The 10,391-nt window shown below is 58.8% G+C and overlaps 1 protein-coding gene across 1 annotated transcript; it reads left to right on the forward strand.

Moving 5' to 3' along the window:
• Positions 1 to 8,791: 8,791 nt before the first annotated feature.
• Positions 8,792 to 10,108, forward strand: ZNRF4 (zinc and ring finger 4; the record flags this gene model as incomplete). Its single annotated transcript, XM_080822494.1, is given in 3 exon segments — positions 8,792 to 8,797; positions 8,871 to 9,038; positions 9,041 to 10,108. Coding segments are annotated over 3 exon segments (1,242 nt in total).
• Between the last annotated feature and the right edge of the window lie 283 nt (positions 10,109 to 10,391).

Here is a 10,391-nt window from a genome sequence, read left to right on the forward strand (position 1 = left end):
AGATGCCCTGTCGCCCCCCACCATGTGTCCATTCCCAATGATGGCTGCGATGTCCCCAACCCAGCCAGAACCCCCCTGCGCCCTGGGCGCCGGGCTAAGTGAATGCTCTGTGGTTATTTCATTTTGTTTTTACGGCTTTATGGAGGTACGGTTTGTATGCGGTAAATTGCAAATATTGGAGGTGTGCGATTGGACGCGTTCTCTCTCCCCGACCCCACCCGCACCTGTCAGTCCATCAGGACAGTGGACTCCTCTATCACCCCCAAAGTTCCCTTGGTTGCCCCCGTAGCTCCTCCCTGCTCTCCGCCCCCTCCCCAGCCCCACCTCCTCCCCTTCCCAGGCAACCACCCATCTGCTTGCATTTTCCAGCTGTCCTAAAATGTGCATCTTTTGCATCTGGCTTCTTGGGTCCAGCATAGCGATTTTGAGGTTCGCCCGTGTTGTCGTGTGTCTTTCTATGGCTAAGGAATGGTCCGTGGCCTGCCGGAACCCCTGCTTATTTATTCAGCCACCTGCTGATGGACTTGGGTGGCCTCCAGTTTGGGCTGGTAGGGATCCTGCTGCTCTGAACACGAGGCTACAGTTTTTGGGTGCACGGGGGCTCTGGTTTCTCCTGCATAAATCCCAAGGGGTGGAATGGCTGTGTCATTCGGTCGGTGAGTGGTTCACTTTTTTTTTTTTTTAAGATTTTATTTATTTATTTGACAGAGAGAGAGAGAGAGGGAGATCACAAGTAGGCAGAGAGGCAGGCAGAGAGAGTGGGGGAAGCAGGCTCCTGGCAGAGCAGGGAGCCCGATGCGGGGCTCGATCCCAGGACCCTGGGATCATGACCTGAGCCGAAGGCAGAGGCTTTAACCCACGGAGCCACCCAGGCACCCCTGTGGTTCACTTTTTGAGAGATCAGGGGTAAGATTTTGAAACACGATGCCAGCGCATGGGAAGGTCTAGGCGTGGATCTTGTTCCGTCCACGAGACGACTCGGTGACAAGAAGGGGAAACTGAGGACAGATCATACGGTGGGGAGTGGCAGAGCTGGGGCTCAGCCCCAGGGCCGTCTGTGCCCAGAGCGTCACCCGTGAGCTGCACTATGTTGAGCTGGGATGGAAGCGTGTGGGCATCTCCAGCGTCTCCCTTCCTCTCAACGTGGCAGTGAGCACGTCTAATTCTGCATGGTAATGTCCTGAGGCCCCGATATCTAGTAGAGGCTCAATAAATGTGCACAGAAGCCCAGATGAGAGCCCTAAGTGTGGCTGCCAAGCAGATCTCACTCCCCGCCCACCCAACCCTGCAGTGGCTTCTTAGTGCTTTGGGATAAAGCTTAAACCCCTTTAAAGCAACTGAAGACTGATCTGAATTCTGGCCCTACTCCTTCTGTTCCCGCCACACTGGCCTCTTCGCTCTTTGTGGACAGTCCTGCCTCAGGACCTTTGCACCTGCCGCTCCCCCCGCCTGGAAGGTTCACCTCCCTGACTTCCCCACCCATGGCCGCCCCACCCAGTGCCCCTCCATGGCATCCATCACCCTGTTATCTCCTCTCATTAGCCCTCTTTGCTCTTTGAAATTCTCTTATATATATATTTACTTTTTAAAAAACCCCAATTACGCATTTACATAGTGCTTACTGTTTACCAGGCACTGCTGTAGGCATTCATTTAATGAGCGGTAACGCATCTAAACTTTTCTCCAACTCCTTGCACGAGGTACTACCCTCATCTCCCTTTACAGACAAGGACACTGAGGCACAGAGTGATTCAGGCCAAATAGCCAGGAAGCGTGCGAATCCCGGTGGGGGAGGTCTGTGCTCACAGTCTGTCGCCCCTGTGGGACCCGCCTGACAGCTGCGGTCCCAGCACAGGGTGCTGCTCGGTGCGATGGGCAAACAGCCCCCTTTGTGCGGAGAGAGAAGCAGAAATCCCGGGGGTGGGGGGTGCTGGTTGCGGGTGACCTGCCGGGTGGCCAGGTTGGATCTGAACCCACATCCAGGGCCATGCTCCCCACCGTCCCCCAGAGCCGCCACCAGGGCCCCCGAACCATGAGCTCAGAACCTCGGAGTGGCCTCGGCGGGTGCTGGCTCAGACGGCGAACAGATGCTCGCTATTTTAAACCCACTGTTTAACTCATTAAGACAGCTGTTTCCCATCCCCAAAGTCGGCGGAATTAGAATTAAATTCATTCCAGAATTAAATACACACATACACACACACACACCCCGCCACCATTTGGAGGCAAAACTTGTTAGCATTTAGGCAAGCCGCGCCTGGGCGCCTGGGGACGCAGCTCTGTGTCTGTCTGACAAGTTACATCACGGCCCAATGGTTGCCGGCTGGGCCCGCGGCCAGAGAGCCCTGCGGGCCCCCATTCCTGGGCCGGCCAAGGCTGCTGCCATGATTGTTCACTTGGCAATGGGGTGTTCCCCTGGATGTCTCCCTGACCCCTCAAGGCCCCGCAGGGTCTGGACAGAACTCAGTGTTTGTGCCTGAACTGGTGGCTTCTTCTCCCGGGACCCAGCCTGTCCTCCCTCCACCTGGGGCTCTCAGCAGATTCACCTCCTCTTCCCCGCCTTACGTTCAAAAATGGTCAGGACTCCCTGGTGATGATACTTGCAAAGGGCTTTGCTCCACGCCTGCCGGCTACTGCACTAGTCCGAGCCTCTGCTACCTCCAGCCCGGTTGCTTGCCCCTGCTTCCTCCCTAGGCCCCCAGATTCCGTGGTTAACCCCAAGTGGTTGTTTTTCCTTCCTCCTTCTCCCTCTACTTCTTCTTTTCCTTAAGGCTGTTTGGGTATTTTAAATGTTTTGTTTGGAAATAATTTCAGATTTCCAGAAGAGCTGTACCCATCCCCATGGCCAAACGTCCAGAGATCCTGTATACAACTCTCCTTGATGATGACGTTTTACATAACCCGGCATGATGATCCAAACCAGGAAATCAGTGTGGGTTCAACAGTGCCAGCAAACCTACAGACCTTGCTCGGGTTTCACCCGTTTTCCCACGGACTGTCCTCTTCCTGACCCAGGATTCCACCCAGAGCTGCTCTTGGGCCTTGCTGCCACACCTTCCTGGTGCCCTGTTCTCTGGGACGGCGGTTCCTCAGTCTCTCCTCATTGTCCATGACCTTGACGTTTAGGAAGAGCGCTGGCTGGGGATTTCGTGGGACGTTCCTCAGTTTGGATCTGTCTGGTTATCGGCTCACTATGAGCCTGGATTGTTCATCTCTGCCCAGGTCCCGTGGGGGTCCCGTGGGGGTCCCGTGGGGGGTGACGCAGGGGTGTCACAGGGGGTGACATGGGAGTGACACGGGGGGTGACGGTGCATCCCCAGGGCAGGAGATGAGGAGTCATATAAAGCTGATCGTCTCATCACTGGCGATGTTAACCTTGATTCCACAGCGACCACCGTGTTCCCCCCTGAAAAGTTAGTTTTACTTTTTGAATTACTAAGTATCTCAGGAGCCCTGCTTGGCACCGTGCCAATACCCTGCCTGTCCTCACACTGTCGCCCACAGAGTCTACCGTGCCTTCTTGGATTCGTCTTGCCTCTCAGATACTCAATCTTGTCTCCTCGTGGCACCTATCACTGTTTGAAATGCTTGCTCCTTTGTTTGGGTGCTTTCCTCCTCCACTGGACAGAGCCCTGGGAGGGCAGGGACTGGGTATGTCTTGGTCACTTCTGTGTCCCCTGTGTCTAGCCCAGGGCCTCGCACACAGTGCGTACCCAGCACATAGTTGTTGGACAAAAAAACCAAATGAAATGACGCCAGCCAGCAAACCCCAGGTCGATTTGGGGGAATGTGATTTGGTGGCAACCCAAGAATGTTCTAGAAGCAAAGTCCTTCCCTCCCTCCGGGCCTCCGTTCTAATGTGCATCCCACCCAATGCCGTCCCTGCTCAAGTTCCTTTCCTGCACTTCACACCCTGAAATTATTTTGTCTGATGCCGTTTATTCATTTAGCTAATTCGCTGTCTGGCTGTCTTCTCTTTTCTCAGCTAGACCAGAATGTCTGTAAGGTCAGGGGTTTCGTCTGGGTTCACGGTGGTCCGTCCAGCACCTGGCACACTGTCCCGTGCGGACAGCTCCCTGTCCCCGGAGCCGTCTTCTGTCTCGTCTGCACGAGCTCAGCTACGCCGCCCGAGAGCCGGGACCTCGGGGCAGGAAAGGTAGGAAGACAAATGAAGGAGTCTGGCCTCGGACCTGTTCTTTTGCAGCTGCTGCCGGGCCATTGGGACAGGAGACCTGGGGAATCCAGGATGGAGAAAGGGGCTCAGCCCCTTCTTAGCTGTGGCACTCGGGAGGGGTTGTCCCCTCTCTGGATGCTGCTGGCTGCCTCCTGGGAGAAATGGGGAAAGGCACTGTCCCAAGGTCAAAGGGCAGCGGGAGGTCCCCGGGTGATCATCGCGTTCAGAAAGCCTCTGCTGACCCTCATGTTACCGATGGGGAAGGACGGGCTCCCTCAGCGAGGGCCGTGTTGGGCTTTGAGCCCAGTTCGTCCCTCACCATGTCAGGCTTGTCCGGGTGCCCAGAGGGGCATCTTGGGTCTTGAAGCCGACAAAATCTGCTATGTGTTTACTGTGGACCAGGTGTAGGGCTGAGGGGGGCGGGTAGAGAGAGAGAGAGAGAGAGGGAAACAGAGGCCAACACAGATAGACACAGGCCTAAGGGACAGACACGGAAGCCACGGAAAGAAACATGACAGGCAAGAGAGGGTAAGTCCAAGAGAAACACAAAAGGAGGCAGGGATGCAGTGACACGGACGCAGAGAGACATACACAGAGAGACAGGGACAGACAGAGACAGGGTCAGGGAACAGGGATAAGGGCAAAGACAAAAGGAGATGCTCACCCAGAAGCAGAACGATAGAGAAGGAGGGAGAGAGACAGAGATGCAGAAAGAAACAGGCATAGAGATGCACACAGAGGAGAGACACAGAGACAGAGGGGCCCAGGTGGGGCTGCTGGTGGACCATTCACTGGCACCTTCTCACTGACCCCTTAGGTACCTCCGTCTCCTCCCCATCCCAGCCCCTGCCCCAGCCCCACCTCCAGGGGGGCCGCAGGGTCCCCTGGATTGCAGCCGGATCCGGGGGGGTATGAGTGGCTGCATATCCACCCAAATACGGGCGAGTTTAGCACTGACTTCAGCCTGAGATGCATGAGGGGAAGGAGGGATGGAGACGTGTCTTTGAGCTCCGGGAAGTTATGGCCACAGGACACCCCATCTGACATGTGTTATATGTCCAACAACCTGAAGAGCCAGGCATCTTCAGTGTACCCCACACCCCCAGCACCACTGAAGGAGGCTCCCCCCTGCCACACATACACTGGGTGGGGTGGGGGAATGTGGGTGAAGCAGAAAAAGGAAATCAGGCTTACAATCACGCCCAGTGTTCCTTCTCCTTTGAGGTTCTAGAAGCTTCACCCCTCCCCTATGAGGTTAGTTGTGTGGGCACAGAAACCCTCTCTTAAGCAAAAAAGGAACATGTTACTTCATCTAACAGTTTACAGATGTGTGGCTTTCAGGCTCAGCTAGATCCAGGTGCTCAGATGATGTTTTTAGGACCTGGGTCCTGCTTTCTTATACATTGCCTCTATCCTCAGGCAGCAACTTAGTTTTGGCTCCTCCAGAAGCTGACCCTGAGACAAGAATTTGCATCGAGATTAGTTATTTTGGCAGTGAGTTCAGAAAACGCTGGGAGGGGAGTGGGGGGGTGGTCAGAGTCAGGAAAGGCAGCCCTGTCAAGCACGTTGTCATGGGGGCAGCAGGAGCTCAGTCCCACTGGGGTCCTCTGGGAGGTGGTGAGGACATGCTCCCATGTCATTTCATTGGAGGAGCGAGGTAGACTGTCCCACCGGTCGTGGGTCCTGGGCCGCTCCCAGGGCGTCCGTCGGCTGGCCCACCCAGGTTACCTGCACGTGGGCCAAGAAGCTTCCAGTAGCCCGAGGAGCCCTCAGAAGGAGGGCCAGACCGCCAACACTTTGATCTTGGACTTCTGGTCTCCAGAACTTTGAAAAAAGAAATTTCTGACCTTCTCAGCCACTCAGTTTGTGGTACTTTGTTACAGTAGCCCGAGGAAACCAAGACACCCCGTCGTCAACTGCCATCTTTGGAGAACCTCCTTCTCCACTTATCCCCTACCGCCCTCCGTCCCTCCTTCGGCCACCAAACACTCCCTAAATATCGACCCTCCTGTTGTCCGTCGTTCAAAATTCTGTGAGAGTCATAAAAGAAAAACCCCAAATCACTTGCCACCAAGCGATGAGACTCGTAAAATACAAAGACGCCCATGTTTTACAATTCCAGCGGGACCAAGGATGGTCCCTTAGGAAAACTTGCAGTTGCTTGGAAAGGCACCAACACCAGCGACTTCTGGGGGTAAACCCCAGAGGGACAGCATCAGCAGGGGCCACCGCTCTGCCCCAAGCACCTTCTCTCTCCTTCACTCACTCATTCAGGGCTGCTGTCCCCTCCGAGTCTCTCTCGGTCCCCTCTCGGTCCCTTCCGTGAGTCTCCGTCACCCCCATGGCTTCCCGGCCTCCCTCTTCCTCTCCAGTCCCTGCCCTCCAGCCACAGGAACCAGAGGCCTCTTTCAGAAACACTAATTGCTTTTTAGTTCAGGAGTAATAAGTGAATGCGGTCCCACCGCGAGAGGCGATGGTGCAGAAATGGAGAGTGGAAATGGGAAAAACAACGTGACCGTCCTGCTTCTCCACTTTCCCGTGGCTCCCGTCGTCCTCTGCGGCCTTGCCCGCCCCCTCCTGTCCTCGGTCAGACCCTCTTTCCAGGCACTCAGCTCACCTGTCCTCCCACCCGCTTCCCTCCTCCCCTCCCCTCTCCCCCTGGCTCCCTCTCTCTCCCCCTCCCCCTCCTTCTTCCTCGCCCTCCCTCTCCCCACCCCCTCCTCAGGACCCTCTCGCTCTCGGTTCACTTTCCCAGCATGCTGCTCTCTGCCATCCTGCACCAAGTTCATCCTTAGTCACCTCACCCTGGTGGCTCACCTGGTCGCACACCTGGGACGAGGATTCCAGGGACCGATCCTTGTTTACAAGCCGCTGTGACAACGTCCCTCTGCTGCGGGGCGGGATTGGAGGGGGATCATGAAACAGCAGAAATGTATCCTCTCCCACCTCTGGAGGCCAGGAGTCCAAAATCAAGGTGTGGGCAGGGTTGGTTCCTCCTGGAGGCTCAGAGGGAGAATCTGCCCCATGTCCTGCCCCCGACCCCGGGTGCTCCCCGCTCCTGAAGGCATCCCGCCGACGCCTGCCCCTGGTACCCCCCGGCCTTCTCCCCGTGGGTCTCTGTCTCTTCTCCGCTGCGGGCTGAGGGCTGCCCTGGGAGGCATCGGGTCGCCCAGAACACCCGGGGAGCAGGAGCAGGTGGTCAGCCTGGCCAAGTGCCACTGAGGAGACAGAATGCTGTTCCTGGCATTGGAGGCCGCATTTGAAAGGTCTGGAGGTCAAGGACTCGTGATGCGTTTGCAGCATTGAAAAGCCTCGTCCTTCAGAGACCAGCAGGGTCTTGGCCATCATGGGGGTGTGGGGGGCTTGCAGGCCACACAGGAGAGTGTGGGCTGCATCTGGAGGGCCATGCAGAGGACAGAGGACGGGGATTTTAGGAAAATCCCTGACGAGAAAGATTTCAAAGAGGAGGTGGGGTCTGGTCCGGGAGAGGGAAAAGGTCAGACTCCCCGCTGAGCGCCAATCCTGTGTTGTCTCATCCACTTCTCACCCCACCCATCTCATAAGACCGGTTCCTCGTCATTGTGTCCATTTTACAGGTCCGGGGTCTGGAGCCCAGAGACGTCGAGTGATTTACCTGGTGTCACACAGCTTGGGAGTGGCAGTCCTTGGCAATCAAGATGTGAGCAGGCTGCCTAGCCCAGCGGGAGGGCAGACTCAGGGTGGGAGGTTTGGGGGATGAGAAGTGGGGAGGCTGATACCCAAGATGGGAGGACAGCTGGGGACAGGCTGGAGAGGAGGCACTGAGGTGGGAGAAGAAAGCTGGTGCAGGACCGGAGGCCTACCAGGCAGTGAGGACAGAGGATAGGGACCACCCACTCCTGCCGGCTCCACCCTGACCGGGCGCTTCTCTCCCCCCAGATCAAATCTAGTTCCACTTCGAGGACATATGAGCTCAGACCGAAGTCCTGAGGAAAAGCTGGCCCCGGGAGAAAGGGCATTTCAGGCAGAGACCACAGCCTGTGCAAAAGCCCTGGGACAGGACCACGTCTGGTGTGGCCTGATGTGTTATAAGATGGCAAGGAGGCCTGTGCGGCTGGAGCAGAGTGACTAGAGGGGGAGAGAGGGAGGAGGTTTGGCATTTGGGCTTTAAGAACCGACCGCCTAGGGGAAGTGTGCCCTGAACAACTCTGGGTCCTCCTGGATATCTCAAAAGGGGGTAACATTGACATCTCCCTTGGAGGGTCTCTGAGAGTCTTGGGGAGATAAGGCTCTCCAGTAGCAATATAGGTTCTAGATCGGTGCCACCAGGGGCCATCAGCCTACTTTGGGGCACTCTGAGCCTTATGAGGTCCAGGAATGGACTGCTCTGAGCGTTCCACAAGTTTTCTCCAAGGATGCTGAGCCCCCCAACCCCCCACCCCGGTGTCAGCGACCCAGGAATTCTGTCTTGGCCACAGCCCTAGGCAACTGTGGACCCCTGGGGACAGGATGGAACAGGACGATGTCACAGAGGCCAGAGGCATCTAGAACCCCAGGGGGTTCCTGCTCTCAGTGTCATCTGCTGGCAAGACTGCCCGGGTAGGTTGGCAGCTCCCGAGACCCGCCTTCAGAGACAGGATGCAGGTGGGGCTGCCCCGGGAGCAGTTTCTGCCTAGGGACGCCCTGGTCCCAGCTGTCCCACTTGCCTGTCCCTGAGCCCCCGATTCGAGCTCACCTCACTTCCCATCTCGGCCACGGGCCCCCCGGGAGGCCCTGGAGATGCCCGGAGGCCTCGGGTCTGCTGTCCCCAGCGGGACCTAGCTCCGCGCCGCATCGGCATCCGGGGGAAGAGGAGGAGGAGGAGGAGGAGGAGGAGGAGGAGGAGGGGGCGTGGCCATGGGGCAGCCGGAGCCAGCCCGGGCCTGGCTGATCCTGCTGGCGCTGCTGGTGCCCTCGGAGGCGCTGGTGCGGGCCGTGCTGGACGGCAACGCCAGCACCGTGGACTTCGCCGACCTGCCGGCCCTGTTCGGGGTGCCCCTGGCCCCTGAGGGCGTGCGGGGCTACCTGATGGAGGCCAAGCCGGCCAACGCCTGCCACCCCATCGAGGGCCCGCGGCCGGGCAACGGCTCGCTGGGCGCCATCGTGCTGATCCGCCGCTACGACTGCACCTTTGACCTCAAGGTGCTGCACGCCCAGCGGGCGGGCTTCGAGGCGGCCATCGTGCACAACGTGCGCTCGGACGAGCTGGTGCGCATGGCCCACGTCTACGAGGACCTGCGGCGTCAGATCGCCATCCCCTCGGTGTTCGTCGGGGAGGCCGCCTCGCAGGACCTGCGGGTCATCGTGCGCTGCGACAAGGGGGCGCACGTCCTCCTGCTGCCCGACTACCCGCCGTGCCCCGACCTGGACTGCCACCCGGTGCTGGCCGTCTCCTGGGTGCTGGGCCGCGCCCTGGCCCTGCTCGCCTCCGTCTTCCTGGCCCTCCGCCTGCTGTGGGGCTGGCTCTGGGCCCGGTGGAGCCGTGGGCCGGAGGTCAAGCCGCGGGCCGGCCAGAAGGCCCAGGTGCGCACCTTCACGCGGCGGAACGATCTGTGTGCCATCTGCCTGGACGAGTACGAGGAGGGCGACCAGCTCAAGATCCTGCCCTGCTCGCACACTTACCACTGCAAGTGCATTGACCCCTGGTTCTCCCAGGCCGCCCGGCGCTCCTGCCCCGTGTGCAAGCAGTCGGTGGCCGGCACGGAAGACGGCTCCGACTCCACCGTGGACAGCCTGGGCGTCGAGGACCCCTCGCTCCCGGGTCACCGACCCCCCATCTGGGCCATCCAGGCCCGGCTGCGCTCGCGGAGGCTGGAGCTGCTGGCCCAGGCCGGCTCCCAGGGCCACTCCAGTGCCACGTCCGTGGGGGTGGCCGAGGCCACCGTGCCCTCCCAGAGGCCCCCAGAACCGCTGTGAGGCACTGTGGCTCCCCCTCCCCGGGGGTCTGGCGACGATCGGGGCAGGGAGGGTGGAAATGCCGAGTGTTTCTAGTCTAGAGAGAATAAAGTGGGTTTGAAAGCGGAGTCTCGCCCTGACTGCTGTGGGGCTGCGGGCTTCTGGCCGCCCAGGGCCACCCATGTGGCAACTCCCAGCATCTGCGGGTGAGCAAGGAGACCCAGGGCCTCCCGGGTCTCCAGGGCCGCTATGTCATCTGTCGCACCACTGGTGGCCCTGGGATGCCCCGCACCTCCTTTCCAAT

This window comes from Martes martes (genome assembly GCF_963455335.1).
Source record: "Martes martes genome assembly, chromosome: 1".
Lineage (NCBI taxonomy): Eukaryota > Metazoa > Chordata > Mammalia > Carnivora > Mustelidae > Martes > Martes martes.